The sequence below is a fragment of the Acipenser ruthenus genome, chromosome 22, assembly GCF_902713425.1.
Source record: "Acipenser ruthenus chromosome 22, fAciRut3.2 maternal haplotype, whole genome shotgun sequence".
Classification (NCBI taxonomy): Eukaryota; Metazoa; Chordata; class Actinopteri; order Acipenseriformes; family Acipenseridae; genus Acipenser; species Acipenser ruthenus.
The window spans coordinates 13,809,995-13,831,943 of NC_081210.1; the positions used below are offsets into that span (position 1 = coordinate 13,809,995).

At 40.6% G+C, this 21,949-nt stretch overlaps 2 protein-coding genes across 2 annotated transcripts in view; one reads left to right on the forward strand and one right to left on the reverse strand.

Annotated features, from left to right (window-relative positions):
* LOC117431782 (uncharacterized) overlaps positions 1–20,900 on the reverse strand; it is a 40,260-nt gene extending 19,360 nt beyond the window's left edge. The window contains exon 1 of the mRNA XM_058996605.1: positions 20,731–20,900. The gene's annotated coding sequence lies outside the window, so the exon portion shown is untranslated. The remainder of the gene's footprint in view (positions 1–20,730) is intronic.
* LOC131699406 (E3 SUMO-protein ligase KIAA1586-like) lies at positions 13,620–15,698 on the forward strand. Its single transcript, XM_058995997.1, has 2 exons — positions 13,620–14,584; positions 14,991–15,698. Exons 1-2 carry the CDS (start codon positions 13,709–13,711, stop codon positions 15,489–15,491), a joined length of 1,377 nt encoding a protein of 458 aa, XP_058851980.1. The 5' UTR covers positions 13,620–13,708; the 3' UTR covers positions 15,492–15,698.
* Positions 20,901–21,949: the final 1,049 nt, after the last annotated feature.

Sequence of the window (21,949 nt, forward strand, 5' to 3'; positions counted from 1 at the left end):
AAACAAAAGGCTACTACAGAGGCTGCTGAACAGAATGTAAAATAAACAGCTTTCAGAAACCAAACTGGAAAAAGACAGCCCAGACAAGAAGTATTCCTGTCTGCAAGTTAAATCAGTACTAAAACGATCCAGCACAGCCACCTCGCTTCAACCTGCTGCTTACTTTTTCTTGGAATTTTAGACCTGAATAGCCACGCTCTCTATGTTTTGACTCTGTACTAATAAAATAAATTATTGAATTGAACAAATATGACAATGAACATGCTGCATAAATTGCATTTATTATAGTATGCCAGATGCCCTTGGGTAAACGAGTTTTGGGGCTGTTTCTATTCGATTCATCTGTATAACTTGGCAAAGTTTTGCCTTAACTTCCAACCAATTCAGTGGATGCAGAATGTGCAGTCTCAATGTATGGGCAAGTCAACTGCTGGGGGATGCTGCATGCTTGCCTTTAACAAATGACAGCACTCTGTTTTAGTAAGGAAGCAAGTACCACTATTTATAGGCTTCATAGTGTTCTGAAATACTGTCTACTTGTGTTTACTTAATGTTTAAACAGGTCTGCGAATTCCTAATTTTATTCCGCAACATACCTGTGAAATACGTAAATGTACCGCGATTTAAGTAGACCCCTAGTCATCACCAATTGACGGTTGTGTATCACTCCCATCCTTACGCCTTCGCTCAGGTGAGAGGCTTGCCTCCATCAGCGTAGGGCTTCCCAGGATAGACAAGACACGGTCAGCCGACTGTCGTGCTTGGGGTGCAGCCAAAAGGCACGGAGGCACACTTAGATCGGGCGCATGTGGAGAAACCCCAGTTGGGTGGCTGATTTTTCATTTATATAGCGCCTTTCATACTGAATTACAAGGCACTGTACATAAACATAAAAATACATTAAAATACACAAATAATAATAATAATAATTAAAAGCTAGCAATTATGTTGCATTAAAACCATAAGATAAAAATGCTATTTTATAAAAATGTGCTTTAAGTTTAGACTTAAAAATACCCACAGACCCAGCTTCCCTAACACATGGAGGCAGTGCATTCCATAGTTTAGGGGCTCTAAAAGAAAAAGCCCTCCCATATTGATTTTATTGACCCTGGGAATAACGAGCAGCCCCGCTTCCTGTGATCTAAGAGTGTGATTTGGGAGATGTGCAGTCACTAGCTCCTGCTCCATTCAAGGTTTTATAGGTCAATAATAAGATTTTAAAATCAATTCTATATTGAACAGGGAGACAGTACAAGGAGGCTAAAACAGGGGTGATATGTTCATTTATTTTTGGTTTTAGTCAAAATTCTAGCAGCGGTATTCTGAACAAGCTGTAGGCAGGACACTGCATGTTTTGGGATGCCAGAGAGGAGTGCATTACAAAGAGAACCCCCGCATTTTTTATTTCAGTTTTAGGATTTGATAAAAGACTACTAGGGCAAAACTCAAGCAATCTTGCATTGGTTACTTGGTTATGGGAGCCAAAAAAACATAACCTCTGTTTTATCCAAATTCAACATTAGGAAGTTTTGAGACATCCAGCACTTGATGTCAGCAAGGCAAGCAGCAAATACCACCCGACAGAAGTATCACCAGGTTTTAAAGACAAATACAGCTGGGTGTCATCCGCATAGCAGTAGAAGTTCACACCATGTTTCCTAACGATATCACCCAGTGGTAACATACAGTGCCTATAGAGTCTAAGCACACAGCCAAAGCTACACTGGAGTGGCTAAGGAACAAAAAGGTAAATGTCCTTGAGTGGCCCAGTCAGAGCCCCCACCCAAATCCAATCGGAAATTTGTGGCATGACTTGAAGATTGCTGTCCATCAACGCTCACCAAGGAACTTGACAGAGCTTTAACAATTTTGTAAAGAAGAATGGTCAAATATTGCCAAATCTAGGTGTGCAAAGTTCGTAGAGACCTATCCCAACAGACTCGCAGCTGTAATTGCTGCCAAAGGTGCTTCCACCAAGTATTAACTCAGGAGGGTGGAGACTTATCCAATTATGATTTTTCAGTTTTGTATTTAATATATAAATCTTTCAATAAAAACTTTTTTCCCCCATAACAGTGTGGAGTATGGTGTGTAGATAAGTGGAAGAAATCCCCATTTAAATGCATGAAACTCTGAGGCACTGACACAACAAAATGTGAAAAAAGTTCAAGGGGGTGTAGACTTTCTATAGGCACTGTATATAATGAAAATAGCAATGGACCCAGAATTGAACCTTGTGGAACACCGCAACCAACTTCGGTCAATGCTGATTCCTCCCCAGTAGAGACACATTGATACCTATCACATAGGTAAGACAAGTCCAGACAGTCCCACTGAGTATTTGAGCCAATTTAATAAGATGGAGTGGTCTACAGTGTCAAAAGCAGCACTTAGAGATCAAGAAGAATTAGAACTGATGGAAAGCCCAAGTCAGAGCTTATCAGCAGATCATTCACAACTCTAACAAGGGCTGTCTCTGTACTATGTGCACCACGAAATCCAGACTGAAATTTCTCAGATACACCATTAAGAGTTAAAAAAAACTTTGTACTTGAAATGCAACAACCCTCTCTAAAACCTTGCCTAAGAATGGAAGATTGGAGATGGGCCTGTAGTCATTAATGAGTTTAGGATCCAAGTCGTCTTTCTTATGCATTGGTTTTACTATAGCTACCTTAAGTGCTGAGGGAACAATACCACAAGAGAACTATTTATAAATGTGGGTAATAACTCCAAAAGCATTTTTTAATAAGTTTGTAGGAATGGGGTCAAGAGAACATGCTGTAGTTCTCATGTGCTGAATCAGAGCGGTCAGCTCTTGAAGGGTAATCAAAGAAAATACCTCCATAGTAGCCTTAGAGGCACTAATAGGTAATACCGTGCAACAAGCCTCCTTAATAGAATACATTTGTGGAATCTGATTTATAATGTGTAGTATTTTATTTTTAAAGTAATTTAGGAAGTCATTAGACTAAAACCAGTACCAAGGGTGGAACTATTTGGTGAAGGATTAATTAATTTATCAATTGTAGCAAAAATAAATCAATAGTTTCAATTAAGTTAGAATAATAAGTTGATCTGGCCAATGCCAGAGCCTTCCTATATTTAGCCAGGTGTTCCTTCCATATAGTGTAGTGAACATGCAGTTTCGTAACCCACCATCTCTGTTCTAATTTCCGACCCTCGTATTTCAATTTGCGAGCAGCATCATTAAACCATGGTGAGCTTTTTTTTAAAAACACCCTCCGAGTTTTGACTGGCGCTACAACATCTAAGATACCAGTCAATGAGGAGTTATAGGTATTCACCATCTCATCTACAGATAAACCCTCTGGGATTGATAAACTCAATATATCAGAACATTTACCAGCAGTTAAGGAATTAATATCCCCAGATGTAAGTGTGCGTTCCATGGATTTTGTAGTTACTCGTATGCTGACCTCAAAAAGAAAAGCAAGATCTGAAATGGTGAGATATGTAGTTAATACATTTTTAACAACTAAACCACAAGGGATTACCAGGCCACGATTGTGTGTGGGACCTTTTACATGCTGGAGATAATCTAAGGAATCCAGGAGCCTCAAATTCCACAGAAGTGGAGTCAGATTCTGTATCAACATGTAGGTTAAAATCACCCAGTAGAAGAATCCTATCATAATGGACTGTCAATGAAGATAGCAAGTCACTAAATTCTGCTAAAAATAATGGATTTGACTTAGGTGGTCGATAGATAATTACAATATGAACAGGTAGTGCACTATTTAGTGTTAATGTTAACAGTTCAAAAGATGAATAACCTGGGACAGTAACCTGATTAATTCTATGTTCACTACGGAAACAGTAGCAAGTCCACCTCCCCGTCCTGTAGAGCGAGCTTTCTGAAAAAAATAGTAAGGTGGGGAAGCCTCAAACAGTGAGACATTGTCATTAGGTGCAAGCCAGGTTTCAGTTAATGATAAAATATCAATCTCGTAATCCTGAATAAAATCAATAATTAACAGAGCCCTATTAGACAGAGACCTGACATTAAATAAGCATAAATGTAGAACAGTCCCGTCTAGTGCAAGTGATTGAGCAGGGATAATAGGAATTTTAGTAAGATTACTGTAACACACACCTCTATGAATACTCACTGGGAAAGCGGGGGTGGCAGGAAGCTAATGTTGTTGAAGCCGACACCCTGGGATCCTTGCTGCTTGATGAGATTCTGGGATCAATAAGCTACTAACAACCAAACAAGCAAGATGGGCCGAATAGCCTCCTCTCATTTGTAAACTTTATGTTCTTACAGTGTTCGCGCTAGGCCGCGCCATTGCGCCAATTTCCGCCTGAAAAATGCCCCACTGAATTTCTCTTAACGTGCCCGTGTGTCCCCCTTCCCAGAACACACGCAATACCAATACACAGTGAATTAATGCATTTTATATTAACATGACATGTCTGACGACAGGCTGATCTTTTTTACTTGTTTGTTTACACTTGCGTTTTCATAATTAAACTCCTGTGCCATTAATTCCCCAGTCCAGTAGAATGCACTCACACCCTCCCTGGTTACAGTCAGTTTCACAGTAAAGCCTGGACGACAGCGTCATCAGGCTTGCAACAACATGGCCCGGTGCAAATATAACCTTGTATCCCTATTACACCCGACCATTACTTCTAAAAGAATAAGTAATCAGCTTCATATCATTATGTGCAATATTAAAACGTAGCAAAATCCACAAAACCAACAAAATACATATTGTATATTTGACATTTTATTTTTAGTGTTCTGTGCAACATGGGCCATCGTTTAACCTTGAAAAAAATTAAATACAGTACCTGAAGCAGATACGCGTTTATCATATCAACATCAACGTGTGTTGTAAAAATAAAGCAAAAATTGCTTTTAAAACTGTACAAAATATTTACTTGGGGGCTAAGAAAAAAATGCAATTTTTGATATGGCAATTGTCAAAATAAAGGGGCAGCTGGAAAGTAAGAATTTACCAGTCAGGACAATGGCATTTAAATACGAATATTAAACTGAATCTGTTGGTAATGTGGTTTCTTCTAATGCAGCGGTTTTTAAACTGGGGTACGCAAGAAAAATTCTGAAATGGCAGACAACGCATTTTACTTAGTACCACTTCCCAATCTATTGCAAACTTTTATCATGTAATCAACGTTTAAATCGCCAACACCAGACTGCTGTGCTGTAACAGTGTTCAGTGCACACACTGCTAATTTACCTATTAAATATGTACGTTATAAAAATAGACCCTGTGTGGCGGAGTGCCACGCCCATATATTATTATTTGTATTTTTGTTTGCGGCGCGGATAAAAGCGCCATGTCTTTTGTTATTTGTTATTTATAATTTAAAAACCTGTGAGGATGCATGGCTGATCAGCTACTGATTATTTAACTAGCTGACAGTCACGCATCCTTACCCAACACCTGCAGACTGTGGCCGAGGGGTAATAAGATAATTAACAGCTATTTAACCCCTCGGCCAGAGTATAAGAACCGACAGCTGTCCGTGCTGCAGGGTTGTTGAGTGTAGAGAGGAGAGTACGGGAGGAGCAGAGAGAGAGGAGAATATAACAAACAATTGCTATATAAATAAGATATACTTGTTTCTGTTTATTCGTTTGGCCCTCGTGCCCTTTGGTTTCTGTTTTGTTGTTTGTTTAAATCTTTTATTTTGTTTTGTTTATTAATAAATACGCTGACCGCAGTTGCGTTCAGTTTCACCCGCCCATCCATTGTTTTGGTTCAGTTACTTCCTGGTCCGTGACGTCACCACACCTCACCACTGCAAGCCATCCTGCCACACCCTGTTATTTAAATGTCATATAAACAGTTGGGCGGTTACTGCAGTCTGTCTGGGATAAAAATCTCTCTCTCTCACTCACACACACACACTCACTTTAAAAAACTAAAAGCCTAGTTTAACAAATTTTATTTCCTGTATGCGTTAATGCCTGCAAATTGATATATATATATATATATATATATATATATATATATATATATATATATATATATATATATATATATATATATATATTTTTTTTTTTTTCAAATGACCCGATTAAAGTTTATTGTAACTTACGCATCTTAAAAAGATTGAAAACCCCTGTTCTAAAGTGATCTGGTACAATGAATGTCCTCTACTCAGTGATACACCAGCGTCACTGTGACACATTTCCCAATATTTTCCCCAAAAAGTGACAGTGAGTATTATAGAGACACCTTGGTGGTATCTACAGCTTTACAGTTTTATTTTGTGTTATTCAGAAACAAAAGGTCAGTAAACTCCCCCCCCCCCCCCCCCGTGCCTAGTTTAAATACTTTGCAAGGTGGTTCTCAATATTAGCAGCTAACCTGCTTGCCCCTGATCTATTTATATGAAGTCCATCCTTCTTATAGAATATATTTCTTCTCCAGAAACAGTCCCAGTTATTTATAAAACCCAGACCCTCTTGAGCACACCAGCCAGCTAGCCATGCATTTACAGCCCTAATTCTACTGAATTTTTCATCCCCACAACCAATAACAGGTAATAGACATGACAGAATAATTCTCCATCCTGACCTTTTTAGTTGTTTTGATAATGATCTGAAGTCCTCTTAGAATTTCAGATTTCCTATTTCTTTGCACCTACAGACTTTTTTTTCTGATTTAATAATTGTCACACTCTTGATTCAATGTCCTTAGTTTTTGCTCCAGGGAGGCAGCTAACAGTTCTGTTTATAGGGTCTTTACGGCTAAAATCACTGTCAACGTGGTGAATAATTGTCACCTACTAACAGGACCTCCCCTTTATTTCCAGTCAACACATCGCCACTGTTGCTCAGTGCTTGGAATCTGTTAGATAATTTGATCTCCTCTGTATTTTGACTACTTATCCATCTCCTCTTCCTACCTTTTCTAGCAGTCACCTAATCCTCACATTCAACTCTTGCCTTTCAACTATATTTTCTCAGGTCCCTCTACACATACGCTTCTACAATCAGGCTGTGGTATTGAGATGTCGAATGGAGCAGCCTCATTAAAAAAATTAGGATCAGGGACTGTCGGTTTCACCCTCAGTATCCAACACTAGCCAAGTGTTATTAATTTTGTTAAAACTGGTTTCAATGAAATGCTCATGATTGTGTATGCTTCTAAAGGGTCTCTATTTGTTTTTCAAGATCAGAAACCTTTTGCAATAGGGATGGAGTAAAAGAGCACTTTTTGCAAATGAAATCTTCCACAAATTGAAGAGCACTAACTGCCAAATACATTTCACAGGACTTGCAGCTTAATGCACGCATATCAGAACCCATGATGGGAGGCGATAACAGATAGGGGAAGGGTTTAGAAAAATACAATAAGACAGTTTAAAAAAAATAATAATAAATGAAGCTGCAGCCATCAGACCCAATAGTTTAACACAACACCAATTGTACTGTGAACCCTTGTTGAACAGGGCCAGACAGTTGTGAATGGCAGCTACTCTGTCGTCCGACAGGTAGGCTCGCATCGTTCGGGAATCCAGCTGGAGACCCAAGTATTATTATTATTATTATTTTTTTTATTATTTATTTCTTAACAGACGCCCTTATCCAGGGCAACTTACAATTGTTACAAGATATCACATTATTTTTACATACAATTACATTATTTTTTACATACAATTATCCATTTATATAGTTGGGTTTTTACTGGAGCAATCTAGATAAAGTACCTTGCTCAAGGGTACAGCAGCCGTGTCCTCCACCTGGGATTGAACCCACAACCCTCCGGTTAAGAGTCCAGAGCCCTAACCACTACTCCACACTGCTGCCCAAGTAGACCGTACTTTGCACAGATATTAACTGGCACGTCACAATCGCTGTGTGGGCCACTGCTCCTTCCTGCGACTGGGACAGATCAACCAGTCGTCCAGGTAATTCATCACACTGATCACTTGCAGCCGCAAGGAAGCTAGGATGGCATCCATGCACTTTGAAAACGTGCGGGGGGGCTAAGGTGAGGCTGAATGGCAGCACAGAAAACTCAAAGACGCTCCCCTGAAAGGCGAAGTGAACATACTTCCTGTGCGCTGGACAAATACGCGTCTTTTTGGTCAATTGTGGTGGACAGCCTGGTGAGTACGGTGGCGCCAGCGTCAGAGTACAGGAGGGGAGCATTGAGGCTACCTGCCGAGACGCCTTGTGTTCTTGGTAAGAACGCTGCAGCAATTCCTCTACCACTGTTCCAAAGGAATTGTCAGGGGAGGTAGGGGCTGCTTCTGAAGGAAGGAGCTACCTTCCCATAAGGCCGCGAAATCGCATTATGGTCCTTCTCTGCAATGCCGATATCCGGTTCTGTAACATCCGGGGCGACCACCGGTGCAGGCGGGGGTCAGATTCGGGGCCGGCGTTATCGGCTGAGCCTGCTGTCTGGACAAGGGCTCCCAACGCCACAACTTTAGCAATGTTTGATGTCTGCACAGCCCCAAGGGCGTTGTTTAAACACCGGAGGATGTAAACCTGTGTGTTGAAGCACTCAGGCACCAAGCACCGAGGACACAGAGTGAGGTAGAATACAGTATTGGTGCACCGAAGAATAGAGTGCAGGTGTTATTGACATGCTGTGGCGCTAAGCACCGAGGCATGGAGCATTTATGCACTGAGGGCGCTGAAGCACCGAGATGTGCCTAGCCTTAACCGCATGTTGTCAACACAACCCAGGGTAGTGTATAGCATACACTGGGGTGAATACAAAGGCTCGAGTGGCTGTGGTAGGCAAATCAGGAGAGCAGTACAGGGGAGTGCACGGTGCAGCACGGCAATAACCTGGTTCTGGACCGTCTGCAGTCACACAACGTGGCAGCACGTAGCATATGCCAGAGTAGATCACAGACTGAAGGAGCTGCAGCGTGTTAGGCAGGAAGAAAAATGTCTTGCTTTTTTTTTTTTTTTTTTTTTTAAACTGCAAAAGCAGTAATAGAGGCTTACACACACAGCAATTCAGCTATGGGAGAAACACATTCACCACACCAGGCGGGTGACCAAGCGCGCAGAGTAGGCGGGCTGAAACAAGCCTGCTGATTCAACTCAACAGCGAGAAATGGCAGAGCTGGGTCCCGGTGGATATCTCACTGCTACTACGTTTTCTTTTTAAACTGCAAGGCAGTAAAGAAAAAACACATATACACACACACACAAGCAAGGTTGTGAGGATAAAATAGCAGTCACCACAGCAAAGCGTGTAACTTTTTTTATTTATTTATTTTTTTTTTTTAAATTTTTTTACGAGCACACTGAGTAGGCGGGCTGAAACAAGCCGTCGAATGCCACTCAACAGCAGGGCGCAGCAGAGCTGGGTCCCGGTGAAAGAATCACGCTTGTATTATTTATTTGTAAACTGCAAGGCAGTAAAGAAATGAATACACACACCACAGCAAGCTGTGAGGGTAAAAATAAGTCCCCACGGCAACATGGGTAACTGATTTTGTTTTGTTTTTACCAGCCCACTGAGTAAGCGGGCTGAAACAAGATGGCGTATGCAACTCAACAGAGGGGCGCAGCAGAGCTGGGTCCTGGCAGAGGAATCGCACCTGTATTTTTTTTTTCAACTGCAAAGCAGTGAAATAAAACCACACATACACAACAGCAAAGCTGCGAGGATAAATACAACAGACACCACTGCAACATGGGTGAACTGAAATTTAAGCGCACCGAGAGGGCAGGCCGAGATAATCCAGCGGGGTCAACTCCACAGCGGGGCGCGGCAGCGTTGGGCTCCGTGTAGGATCACATGTTTTTTTTTTTTTGTTTGTTTGTTTTTTTTAAACTGCAATAGCAGAGGAAAACACAAAACAGCGAGCGCTGTAAGGTTAGAAAATCAGACTACAAACACAAAGCGATGTTGGCTGTTGAAAAGAAAGAGTAAACACAGCGCAGTTGTGCAGCACTTATACCCGAGTTCACAGAAGCAGAGTTTCTGATTCCAGGGAAGTGGCAAGCCGGCTTCCTGCAATGAAATTGCAGCGGAACTCCAGAAAACTCGAGCACCGTGCACACTGTGTGCACCAAAGTACCACGTGCTGAGCGGGCGCGTATCCACCAAGCACCGTGGGCAGCGGAGCCTGCCCTAACCACGTGTAGTCAGACACCTGATCAGCGCGCATGCATGTTGCGGAGGAAGAAAGAAAGAAAGAAAGAAAGAAAAAGAAAGAAAGAAAGAAAGAAAAAGGCTAAAGCCAGCTTTCAGCCTGAAGGCAAGGGAAAAAGACTCAAATATCTTTTTCACAATATGCTCAGATACCAACATAAAGGGTCTTACCTTACCGTCTTGAGGGGCAAAAAGAGAAATGGCTTCCACGGTATGATGGTTTTAATCCCTAGGTAGACGGGACAGAGGGTGTCATCCCAGGAAGGGGCCTATCGGCAGCTCTGGCATAGAAAGCTCAGAAAATATCCCATACATAATGTTGGTGGTCGTCTTCGAATTGAAAGGGAACTGAAATCTAACTTTAAACACTTAAAATAAAATAAAACGTGGAAATGGCGTTGTAAAAGTGAATGGGAAAAAACTAAACGTTTTGGTTCTCCTTTATTACATTCCACATAACAAAGTCAAAGTTGGGTACTGTTTAAGCAAGGTATTTCAATCCCATGAGATTCTGTTTTGCTCTAGTCTAAAGCAGCACAACGCATTTTTTGTCCTATATAGCTTTCCATAGAGATCACTATGGGCGCACGCACATAATCTGGTTTGTTTACTTTTTGCTGTATATAACTTTTAAATAGAAGCTCAAGAGCTGCCAGAAATTAAAATACATTTGTTGCCCAAAGTCAACCCAATACCAGCCCAAAAGTAGCCCAATATTAATAAATTGCCTAAACTAGCTCAAAAGTAACCCAATAAACATTATTGGGTTACTTAGTATTTTCCAGTTTATTGCTACATTTTTATCTTAAGGTATTAGGATCACAACTCAGCAGTGCACAAACACGCACACTGTATATGGCGTGAAATAGCTATTAAAAATCTGTGTGCGCAGAAACGCAGTTTGTAATTGTAAAACGGAGTTTGTAACTGTAAAATGGTGGAAAAAAATACAATTACGGTTCTAATTTACAATTGCGAAACTCAGTCTACGCTTACAAATCTGCTTTCTGCTCACTCGCCACTTTTGAGAGTAAAATTGATCTCAAATACAAGCGCGCAGAATCGCAGTTTGTAACTGTAAAATAAAAAAAATACAACCCCTCAATTTTTTGTTCACTTCCGGTTCTAATTTACACTTGTGGTTCTACTCTGCGCACGCTCAAGTGCCTTTTCACATTTACAGTTTTTTTCTCTGCACGCACGAAACTCCGTCTACGGTTACAAATCTTTTTGAGAGTGATTTCAAGCTCAAAAAAAACCCTGCAAATGTGTAGCTCAGGTAGCCTAGTTAGTTGATTGTCTGCACTGTCAATCTGTCACTGTTCCTCACAGCCAACATGGCGGAGGAATCAAGGGGATGGGGTAAAAGCCTGAACGAGACGGAACGGCACTTTAATGAATTCATTTGCATTAAAAAACAGCATAAAAAAGTTAGACATATGAGGAGAATATTTTAACAAATCAGAACCAATTAATAATGCGCTGTCATTAACCCGTTTCGGGCCAGAACCCTCTTTTTATCACCAAAAAGCTCCCAGAACACTGGGTTCCGAAGGTGCAAAGACGACGAAAATGATACACACAATACAACTAAGTGAGAACAACATAACACTATTGAAAAAAAAAACACCTAACCGACCTTTAACTGCCCATTCCGAACACTGGATGTTTTTGTAGACTGAATGATGAGAATATAGGGGTTAGAGAACATCAGCATCACTAATAGAGAGAGAATTCGTCCATATTACTAGATGTACATATTTTAAGAGTCATAAAGAAAAATGTGAGTGTACTTTTAAGATGTTGACTGTGTAACCACATATAAATTGTTTATTGTTCACTTTAACACGCTAGTGTTGTTGATGAGACGGGAACTCTGAGCAAATAAAAGTTATTTGTAAACCCCAGCGGCCACTACAAAGCCCAATAATAAACCCCCCAGATAACCCCACAATCACACTCCACACCCCTGCTCACAATATTGTAATTGAAGAAGATTCTCATGAACAAGAACAAAGTTCTGAAAAAATAGCAGAGCAAGAAAGCATCAAACTGAAATGCACTCGAACCAGATCCAACATTAAACCGCCTCTGAAGTATGCAAAGGATTTTGAGACTTAAGCGAAGGACTCTGAGTTAATAACGTATGTACACAATAAACAAGTTTAAAAAAAAAAAAAGTGAAGTAACATTAAGATTTGTTGGAGTGGGGAAATAGCTCATTGTTTAGCCTTCAAGTCGCTAGATGGCGCACTAGTATATGTTTTAAGTACATGTCTGTCATAACCAGGGGTGTAGTGGAGCCGGAGCGGGGCGGAGCGGCGCTCCGGCACTTTTTCAATCCATGTTTTTCAATTGCAAATGTTCACATTTATAAATACATATATTTAAAATATTTTCGTGTTCGAATTTTGTCTAAACACTTGTAGTAAGCATTGCCTGCGGCTCTGTGCCAGCTGTGCGAATTTGCGACAGACAGACAGCTAGCTATACGTTTAATAAAGACAAGCTGTCGGCTAAAACATCAAGTAATCTGAAAAACGATGTCACCACAATAAGCAGCACAGTTGCTGCTTTTGATTGGTCCATTATTATGCCATTAAAATATGCTGTCATTCCAGTTTTTTTTTTTTAGCAAATCAATTTTGAAAGTGATGTTGCTGACAACCAATCAGAGAAGGAGGCGGTTCGTTCCTTGGCCGTAACTGAGGTGATGATATTAGTAACGGTATTAATAATAATAAAAAACAACTCGCAAATCAAAAATGTCTGGTCTCGGAGGTAGTAAACGAACTCGTCAAGAGACTTTGATACAATATTTTGGCAATAGTAGTAAAAAACAGAAGATCGTTTGTTGTACGGCAGAAGCAGAACCTACAGTGGAACCAGAACCTACAGCAGTTGAAGAAAAAAGCGCGGAGAAACAGCCATGGCCAAACATCTGGAGTTCTGAGGTATGGGAAGAAAAGAAACAACTTTACACTTTCCTTGACTGTGCGGATGGTAATCTGGGCTGTCGTGTTTGTAGACGTGTTTCTGCGCTGTCAGTTTTGAAAAGTCAGGGTGTTTCTCTGTCTTCTGAGTGGAAAAATTACAGTGTTGGGTACAATGGAAAAACTCGAGAGCAACAGCTACGATCTTTGAGAAAAAAGATAGCTGAACACAAGAAATCCAGCGCTCATAACAAGGCCACTGCATTGTTACAGCAGAACACAGAGGACATTATTGGGAAATGTGTTGACAGTGCAAAAAGGCGAGATCACGAAACTACCTGTAAAATATTTTCTACTGCTTACTACCTTGCAAAACAAAATCGACCCTATTCTGATCATCAGGCCTTACTGGAACTGCAAGAAATAAATGGTGTTAATGTGGGAACTGGTCTTCATTCCAGATACAGCGCCACTCAAATTATCAACCACGTTTCTGATGAAATGGTCAAAAAGGCCTGTGAGAGAATAATACACATCGATGGAAAAATTTCTGTGTTAATTGATGAATCAACAGCTCTGAATGGTTCCCCAGCACTTATTGTGCATCTCAAATGCGAGACAGACAAGACACGTGACCCTCACTTCATGTTTTTGGAGTTAGTTGAACTTTTTGATCAGTCAGCTGAGTCCATAGTGTTAGCGCTTACTAAGTGTCTTCAAAAACACGGGTTTGACCATGCATACTTACAGAAGAATCTTGTTGCATTTGCAAGTGACGGTGCAAGTGTAATGCTTGGGAAAAAATCTGGTGTGGCAAAACGAATTTCAGACATGTACCCCAACATTGTTGTCTGGCACTGTCTAAATCACAGACTCGAACTTGCAGTTGCCGATAGTGTTTCTGAGACTACTGGCATGAACCATTTTCATTCTTTCATGGACAAGCTATACTCAGTCTACAGTAGATCAGCACTAAATCAGCAAGAACTCCGAAATTGTGCGAAGGAACTGGATGCTGTCTTGAGGAAAATTGGTCGTGTACTGGATGTGAGATGGGTTTCCAGTTCGTTCAGGACTGTCTCCGCTGTGTGGGAAAGTTTTGAAGTTCTGTCGACTCATTTTAAAGCTGCCGTAAGCTCTAAGCGGACTTCTGCTGAAAGAGCGACATACAGCGGTCTACTGAAAAGGCTGTGCTCGCCAGAATTTCTCATTGACCTCGGAGTTATGTACGATGCCTTATACGAACTTTCACTGCTGTCAGAGATTCTCCAGAAACGGACTACTACATTGGTTTATGCAGATAAAATGGCACGTAGAACAGTAAGGATTTTTGAATCCATGAATGAGAATGTAGGTACAAAGACTCTTGAAGCGCAGATAGCTGCCATGGAAGGAACATTTAAATCTACAGTGCTGACGTCGAATCCCAAACATGTAAAAATAAATCATAAACAATTCCTTACCAAACTCGCCAATCATATGAAAGAACGACTTTTTACAACCACTGCATCAAATGAGAAGGTATGTTCATAAACCTTGTACAGATTTTTTTAATTTTAATAGCTAGCCTAATTGTTTGCAATTAACGAGCAGAGGGGGGCGTTAATTTCAGTTTCATGTGTAGTATAAAACTGCAACTGAGAAGTATATACAAATAAATTATAAACATCTGCACTCCTGTCAGTCTCATCGCAGGTGCATAGACTAATGTAAATATAAGAATAGAAAAACACTCCCGCACAGTATATGTATTCTGCAAAATCTCACTTTTATTATTTACTTTATTTAATCCTACTCAAAACTACAAAACGCATATATATATATATATATATATATATATATATATATATATATATATACACAGTTAAGGTTTCGAAAATACATTTTAGAAATGCTACCATTAATTTCAAATAGCTTATTCTTTCAGGCTTCTTCCGAGGTGAATTGCCAAAAATATGAAAGTCTTCTTTCTGAGCTCTTGGTCCTGGATCCACACCACTGGCCTGCAGAACTACCCCAGGGTTATGGCGAAAATGAAGTTGAAAGATTGTGTCGGCGCTTTCAGCTAAATGAACGTATTATCAAAAATGCATTTCGAGATTTTAAGGAGAACAACGGAAGAATTCCAGATGATTTAGCTCCACTTATTAACTGCACACGTGTGATCCCGTGCAGTACTGCTGAATGTGAAAGGGGATTCAGCCAAATGAACTTAATTATAACTGATCAGCGTTCCAAAATTTTAATCAAACATGCTTCAGCCTTAATGTTTATCAAGCTTCATGGACCCCCTTTGAGACAGTGGAATCCAAGCCCTTATGTGACCACTTGGTTGCGACACAATCATCGATCCGCAGATGACAGCCGTACACGGGTGGCAGCTCCAATTTCCAGCGACTCCCCTGACGCTCTGTGGCAGTTCCTATAGTTGACTAAAAACAACCTGTGATTGGTAAGTGCAACTTTTAATTTTCTATAGAGAGGGGAGATTTTACAGAAATTTGTTAAGTAAAATATGTGTTATATTATTATTAAAAAAACCCCGATTAAATCGCGTTAAATGGAAAGTGGGCGTAACTGTTAATACCTCGTTAACTATTTAATTGATTCTCATTGGGACCGCTCCGCTACTTTTTTTTTTTACCACTACACCACTGGTCATAACCTTTACGCAGCACTAGAGTTCAGGTCTGTGTCAGTTGTAAGCAAGCCAGAACGCGAGACACACTGCATTGTAATGAGCTACAATAAAGCTGAGTTATCTCAACCAACACACTGTCTTCATTGTTCCTGAGACGCAACAAAACAACAATTAATAGTTACCGAGATATTAATAAAAAAAAGCTGTAGAATGGTGGTCTGTGGGTGTACAAATGGGATTACCGAGTGAATATTAAATATACATAAATTACGTAAATGAAGTAATAGGCCTATATATCTTTTGTGCTAAACTCCACATTGAAAATAATTATGCACCTGCTACTAAAACGTAAGCATTTTTTTTTGGATAAATTAACTGCAGACAAACTTTTAAAAGATAAAGCAAAATGTTTTATCCAAATCCGAGACCTATGGATGACAAGATTTCCATTACACGAGAGTAGATGTTAAAACTTCATGCTGATTTGAACTCGGCTCTCGCCAAGATAAGCACCAACTAAGACGTAGCTTTACAGTAAACTAATGTGATCCATATGTGTCTCCATCCATTTACGTTTCCTTCCATATGATGATGTAGATATCCTTCTGTCTGGTGTTAATGGCTGAAGTGTAATGCTGGCTCCAGGGATCAGCTTATTTTGCCTCCCTGGCGCATCAGCACACACAACGGCTGCGATGCTGGCTCCGGGGATCAACCACAGTGCGACCTCCCCAGCGCATCAGCATGACAACCGTCTGGATTGAGCTAAGTAGGGTACATCTCTGAGGTTTTCAAGTGGGCACCTTCCATCCTCAGTGTTTTGTCGACTAGCCCACGACACCTCAAGAGGGCTCGACGGTGATTCTGGCGTCCCAGCATCACCCCCCCTCCGTCCCCCACTCAACTCAGCCCAGCTTACTTACCTGTACATCAGCGTTTCTTTCTTTCTATTGTGCTTGAGATCCCCAGTCAGAATCTTTCCGTCTCAACCACAGCCAGTTGCTGCTGCTTCAGATAAGTTCTTCACTGTGCGACGCAACTCTTGGCCACTGAATCCGACATCTCTGAGAAACCGGGTTGTAGAGTGTGCCACAAATCCTCGACAACCCACTTCCACTGGGTAAACCCGGACTCTCCATCCTCGCTGTTCCGCTTCAGTGGCTAGTTGAGCATACCGCAGTTTCTTCCTCTCATACGCCTCATCTACAGCATCCTCCCATGGCACTGTTAACTCTACCAGGTGAGCAAGGCGTGCTGATCCAGACCACAAGACAGTATCTGGTCGAAGGTTAGTGGTGGCAATCTCAGGTGGAAAAATAAGCCGTTGACCAACATCTGCCAGCATTTTCCAGTCTCTAGCAGCTTCCAGTTGTCCTGGGCGAGGATTGGTTTTAACACCTTTTCTTGGTGGTTGCTCTCCTGGGCGGAGGAATGTTGTCTTTTGTGTGTAATGTTTTGATGGAACAGGTGGCAACTTATTGGTCATGTTACGCTTGTCTTCCAATGCTAAGGCCAAACATCGCAGCACCTGGTCATGGTGCCAAGTAAACCATCCTTGGCTAAGAGCCACCTTACATCCTGTCAAAATGTGCCTTAATGTTGCAGGTGATGAACACAAAGGACATGAGGGATCCTCTCCTACCCAGAGGTTTAGGTTCTGTGGTGATGGGAGAACATCATATGTTGACCTGATGAGGAAACTGATCCTGCTCCGTTCCATTGACCATAGGTCTTGCCAGCCAATCTTGCGTTGTTCCACACTCTCCCATCTCATCCATTCTCCCTGCTTGGCCTGGGAAATGGCCTTTATACACCTCATCCTCTCCTCCTGCTTTTGCACCTCGTTGACTACCAGCTTCCTCCTTTGAGCTGGGGCTGCCTTGTGCCATGTAAGAGGAGCTGAACTAAGTCCAAGACCCCCTCTTCCATGCTGAACTTGACCCATGATATCACCAATTCGAAGGGCAGCCTTTGCATCTTCCACAGCTTTCTTTGCCGCCCACTTTCTTCCAGTTTTCAACACAGGTGCTGCCTCCCTTACGCATTTGTCGCGTGACTCTACTAATGTCATTTCCAGTCTGACCTTGGCGCACTTAAACTCCTCGGTTAGAGCGGAGACTGGTAGCTGCAGTATTCCTTTACCATAAAGTCCCACTCTGCTGAGGCAGCGTGAAACTCCCAACCATTGTTGGGATTAAAGCTTCCAGCTTCTCTACTGTTGTCAAAGAAACCTCGTACACAGCCAGTGGCCACAGCAACCTCGGCAGTAGACCAAACTGAAAGCATCAGAGTTTTAGTTTGCCTGGTAAAGCGCTGCTGTCTATGCTCTTCAACCCTTCCACTGCTTGTTGTCTAACTTCTCCCACACGAACTGTGTCCTTTAGATCCCTGTCGTACCATCTCCCAAGACTCTTCACTGGCTTCTCAGACACTGTTGGTATTGCCTCACCATTAATGAAGAATGTTTTATCTACTACTTTGCCTTTAATTATAGAGATGCTCCTTGATTTACAATGATGTATTGACACGGAATGACCCATAAGAAAAATTGGATAGTAAACTTAAAAAGACCCGCTGTATTTATTTATTTATTTATTTATTTATTTAAACAATTGCTGTGCATTCTTCGGAGTATTGTGTGCGTATGTACTGTATGTATGTATGTATGTATGTATGTATGTAGGTATGTATAAATAAATAAATAAATAAATAAATAAAAGCAACTTGTAGGGGAGGGGTCGGGTCGTTCGGGGTGATTGTGGTGCTACATAACATAAGCATTTTTTTTTGGATAAATTAACTGCAGACAGACTTAAAAGATAAAGCGAAAGGTTTTATTTGGTGTACATATTACATTAACAGTTTAACAAAATTAATACAAAAGGCAGGGGGGGGGTTTGGTGGTGTGGGGGTTACAATTAGGTTTTTAAAAAAAAATAATTTATAATGTTTCGCTCCTCAGTTTTGTCTTTTGTCAGTATCTTCAGTTCTGTCAAGAGTTATTTTCCCGCTGTCATTTACTGTTTGTTGCTCGGTAACCAAAAGCCACTGCACCTGCAGCCCTGACGTAACAACGGACCGCCCACTGACTTTACCCTGCAGCGTTTGGTGTGAACAGTACTGTAGCGCGGCGTGTCCGGTGTGAACGCCCCTTGAGTGTGAAATGCAATTCTCAAACTTGCATAATTAGCACTGCATTTAAGGGATTAAAACGCGTTGGGACACTTATTTCTCTGCTGGTATGCGAAGGGGGGTGTCCCCTCTATATAGATTACCTGTATGAGCATGTCCAGACCCCCTGAACACATCAGGTACAAACTTAGAATCCTATTGCATTTAGAAAGGAGGTGATACAGAATATTTCAGCTGAAAAATGTGGTATCCCCCATGTAATAAAATAAATAAAATAAATACATCGTGAAATAAGACTCGAAGTAGCTCGGGTAGTTGAGCAACATTACTACCGTTTTCGTAAACACAGCAATATAGGAGCAACGATGAACGATGGGAATCAGATCAAAGTCCCATTGAATCGGTTCTTTTGACTCACCCTATGAACAAGCTGCGTGGCGCACAGGAGTCGAGTTACCAGCCTATCAAAAGTCATGAAGTGATTCCTTACCTCTCGAGTCTGGCTGATTTGTTCGTTCTAACAAGGAAACCACCGGGTTGTCTCTCAACTCGTTGGGTGTTATGAAACTGAAGACCGTATGTGCCATGTTGGATCCAAATTCCCGCTTACTTAGTGCATAAGAACTCTGGGTGAGCCAAAATGGCGTCAGTTACATCCTCCAGACCATAGCTATAAATCTATGATCCAGACGGTGTGCACTTTCTAGAGCGCCGCTTCACGCTGTCAGAAACTCAGATTACAAGTTTGTGCACCATAACTTATTTATTTTTCTTCTTACAGTTCTTAGTTTACTATGTACGTTGTCTGCCAAACAAATAAATAATAAAATGAATCACTACTAGTTGTAGCCTATGTGTTTATTTTTTATACACATCCAAAATTAATCATATCTAACTATTATGCACAAATTATGATTAATACTTCCAAGTTCCTGTTTAGGGACTCTATTCCGTGTTTTTGAAAAGACCGCCGCGTTCTTTTTCCCGGGGAGGTTTGCCATGGTAGAGCGATCCTGTTTACTTCGACTGTCGTTCATGTTGGAAGTTGTTTTGTTTTTTCATTAGCAAGTGCTTTCTGCTAGTTTCAGGCTGTTTAGCCTGTGTCGTTCGCCTCTGCTGCCCACGATCGCTAAAGCCTGGAATTGGTTTGTATACGCCACGTTGCTGACGCGGTGTTGGTTTTTCAAGTGCATGTTCATGGTTTTTGTGGATTACTTGTCATCGCCTTCTGAGAGGACCTTCAAGCAAGCGGGTACCCAGGAGTTTGGTGAGATCGTTGTTTTTTATTTTTGTTGCGGGACTGTTCTGTTTTTTTGTTTTATTTTGTTACTTTGTTCTCGCAGTGGATATTTTGCTGGCTTGTTTACGTTTTGTTTTCTATTTTCTTTTGTTTAACAGTTTCAGTTATTTTAGCCAATACATGTTTAAGGTTATCCCGTGTTTCTATAGTGTATTTATTGGGGGATCTCGCGTCCTTGATGCACTGTCGCTTCGCCCTTCCACGTAATAATTTGAGTATATTTGATACAGGGAGGTAATCCCGCCGTTGGGATTAGTTTTGCGCTAAGGAGGGCGAGTCGTTACAACCTTAGTCCACAAGGTAATACGTATCAGCTACGATACTTTAGGATGATATTTGATATGCACATTCTAGGATTCATCTTAACACCAGAACGCCAAAAAAATATGCATTTCATAAACACAAATTATACAATTACCCGTTGCATTTGTTCATTGAGCTTGCGGTGACATTTAATATTGCCTCAAGAAGTATTTGAGAAGAAATGGAAGATTATTTTTACTTCTAGTAGTCAAAAAAGAGGCTAAGAAATCTTCCCCGACCTGGCAGTCACTACAGTAATATGCTATATAACAAGTTTAGTTAGTGACTTACGGTTTACTTGTTTGGTTTGCGTCTTCTTCGTCTGATTTCTGATGACAAATAAAGGCTGGGGGGGGGGGTTATCCAGTGCAGCTCCTCTTATAGAACTCTCTAAGCCAATCAGTGAGCTGCTTCTAGCTCTGACCACATTTCAATCGTATGGAGAAGTTTCTGGAGGGCTCGAGAAGGGTAGACGGTAGACGGACGACACACGCCTCACACCCCAAGCCTGGCACAACTGTCGTGGCAAATTTCGCCCCCGAGCCAAATTTAGCACTCCCTGAGTCATGTGACATATTAGCGTACGAGTCACGTGACGATTAGGTTTCGCGATGCGAAGAGAGGATAGGGTCAAACATCTCGGCATTTTACTTACTGAAAGTTACGTTTGCTTTTTTATTGGCATTCATTCGTATTATATTTATTTTTTTATATTTATCAATGTTTTTTGTATCATAAATGGTTGTATTTAATTTGATTGCTCTTGTTTTACTTACTGAAAATTACGTTTGCGTGTTTTTTTTTACATTCGTATTATTATATTTATTTTTAATATTAAACAATGTTTTTTGTATCATAAATGGTTGTATTTTATTTGATTGCTCTTCACGTGATTACATAAGAGCTTTTGCAGTAAATATAAAATACATTCAATATTGTTTAATTACATATATATACATATATGCTAATAAATAATAATAATAATAATAATAATAATAATAATAATAAAGTAGAACAGCTAAATGATCACAACTGTAACGCAAACGTTATATTAAAATTGTAACTTTTCAAATAAAAAAAATGTTTATAACAAACAATAAGTTAGAAGTATAGTCTGGTAATAATTTCTACACATATTTGTGAGTAGTCATGTTGATGTTTATAGTCTTGCTGTACTTACAAAATCAGGGAGTTGTCATGATTACACATACAGTTGCAGACAAAATTATTGACACCCTTAACTAAATATCATTCAAGACGCTTTTGTTTTTTGTTTTTTTTAATTGTTGTCAAATGTGGTTACCATTAAGGTCGCGTATAAGCCTTTTGTGTTTAGATGACTTTGTATAGTTATTTCATACACTGCTACACCAGATGTTTCTTTAAATCCTTGGCTGTTAATGTTGGATTTTTGCGAGCAGCTCGAACAATTCTTTATGCTATAGTCGTGATTTTCCTGGGACGTCCATTTCTTTCCATCATTTCAGTTGAATTAGTCTTCAAATACTTC

Bases quoted from the DNA above. Each gene is read 5' to 3' on its own strand.
- LOC131699406 (XM_058995997.1), top strand. From the start codon at position 13,709: ATGTTTTTGGAGTTAGTTGAACTTTTTGATCAGTCAGCTGAGTCCATA. The intron at 14,585-14,990 runs GTATGTTCATAA...TTATTCTTTCAG, and splicing joins CCACTGCATCAAATGAGAAG to GCTTCTTCCGAGGTGAATTG.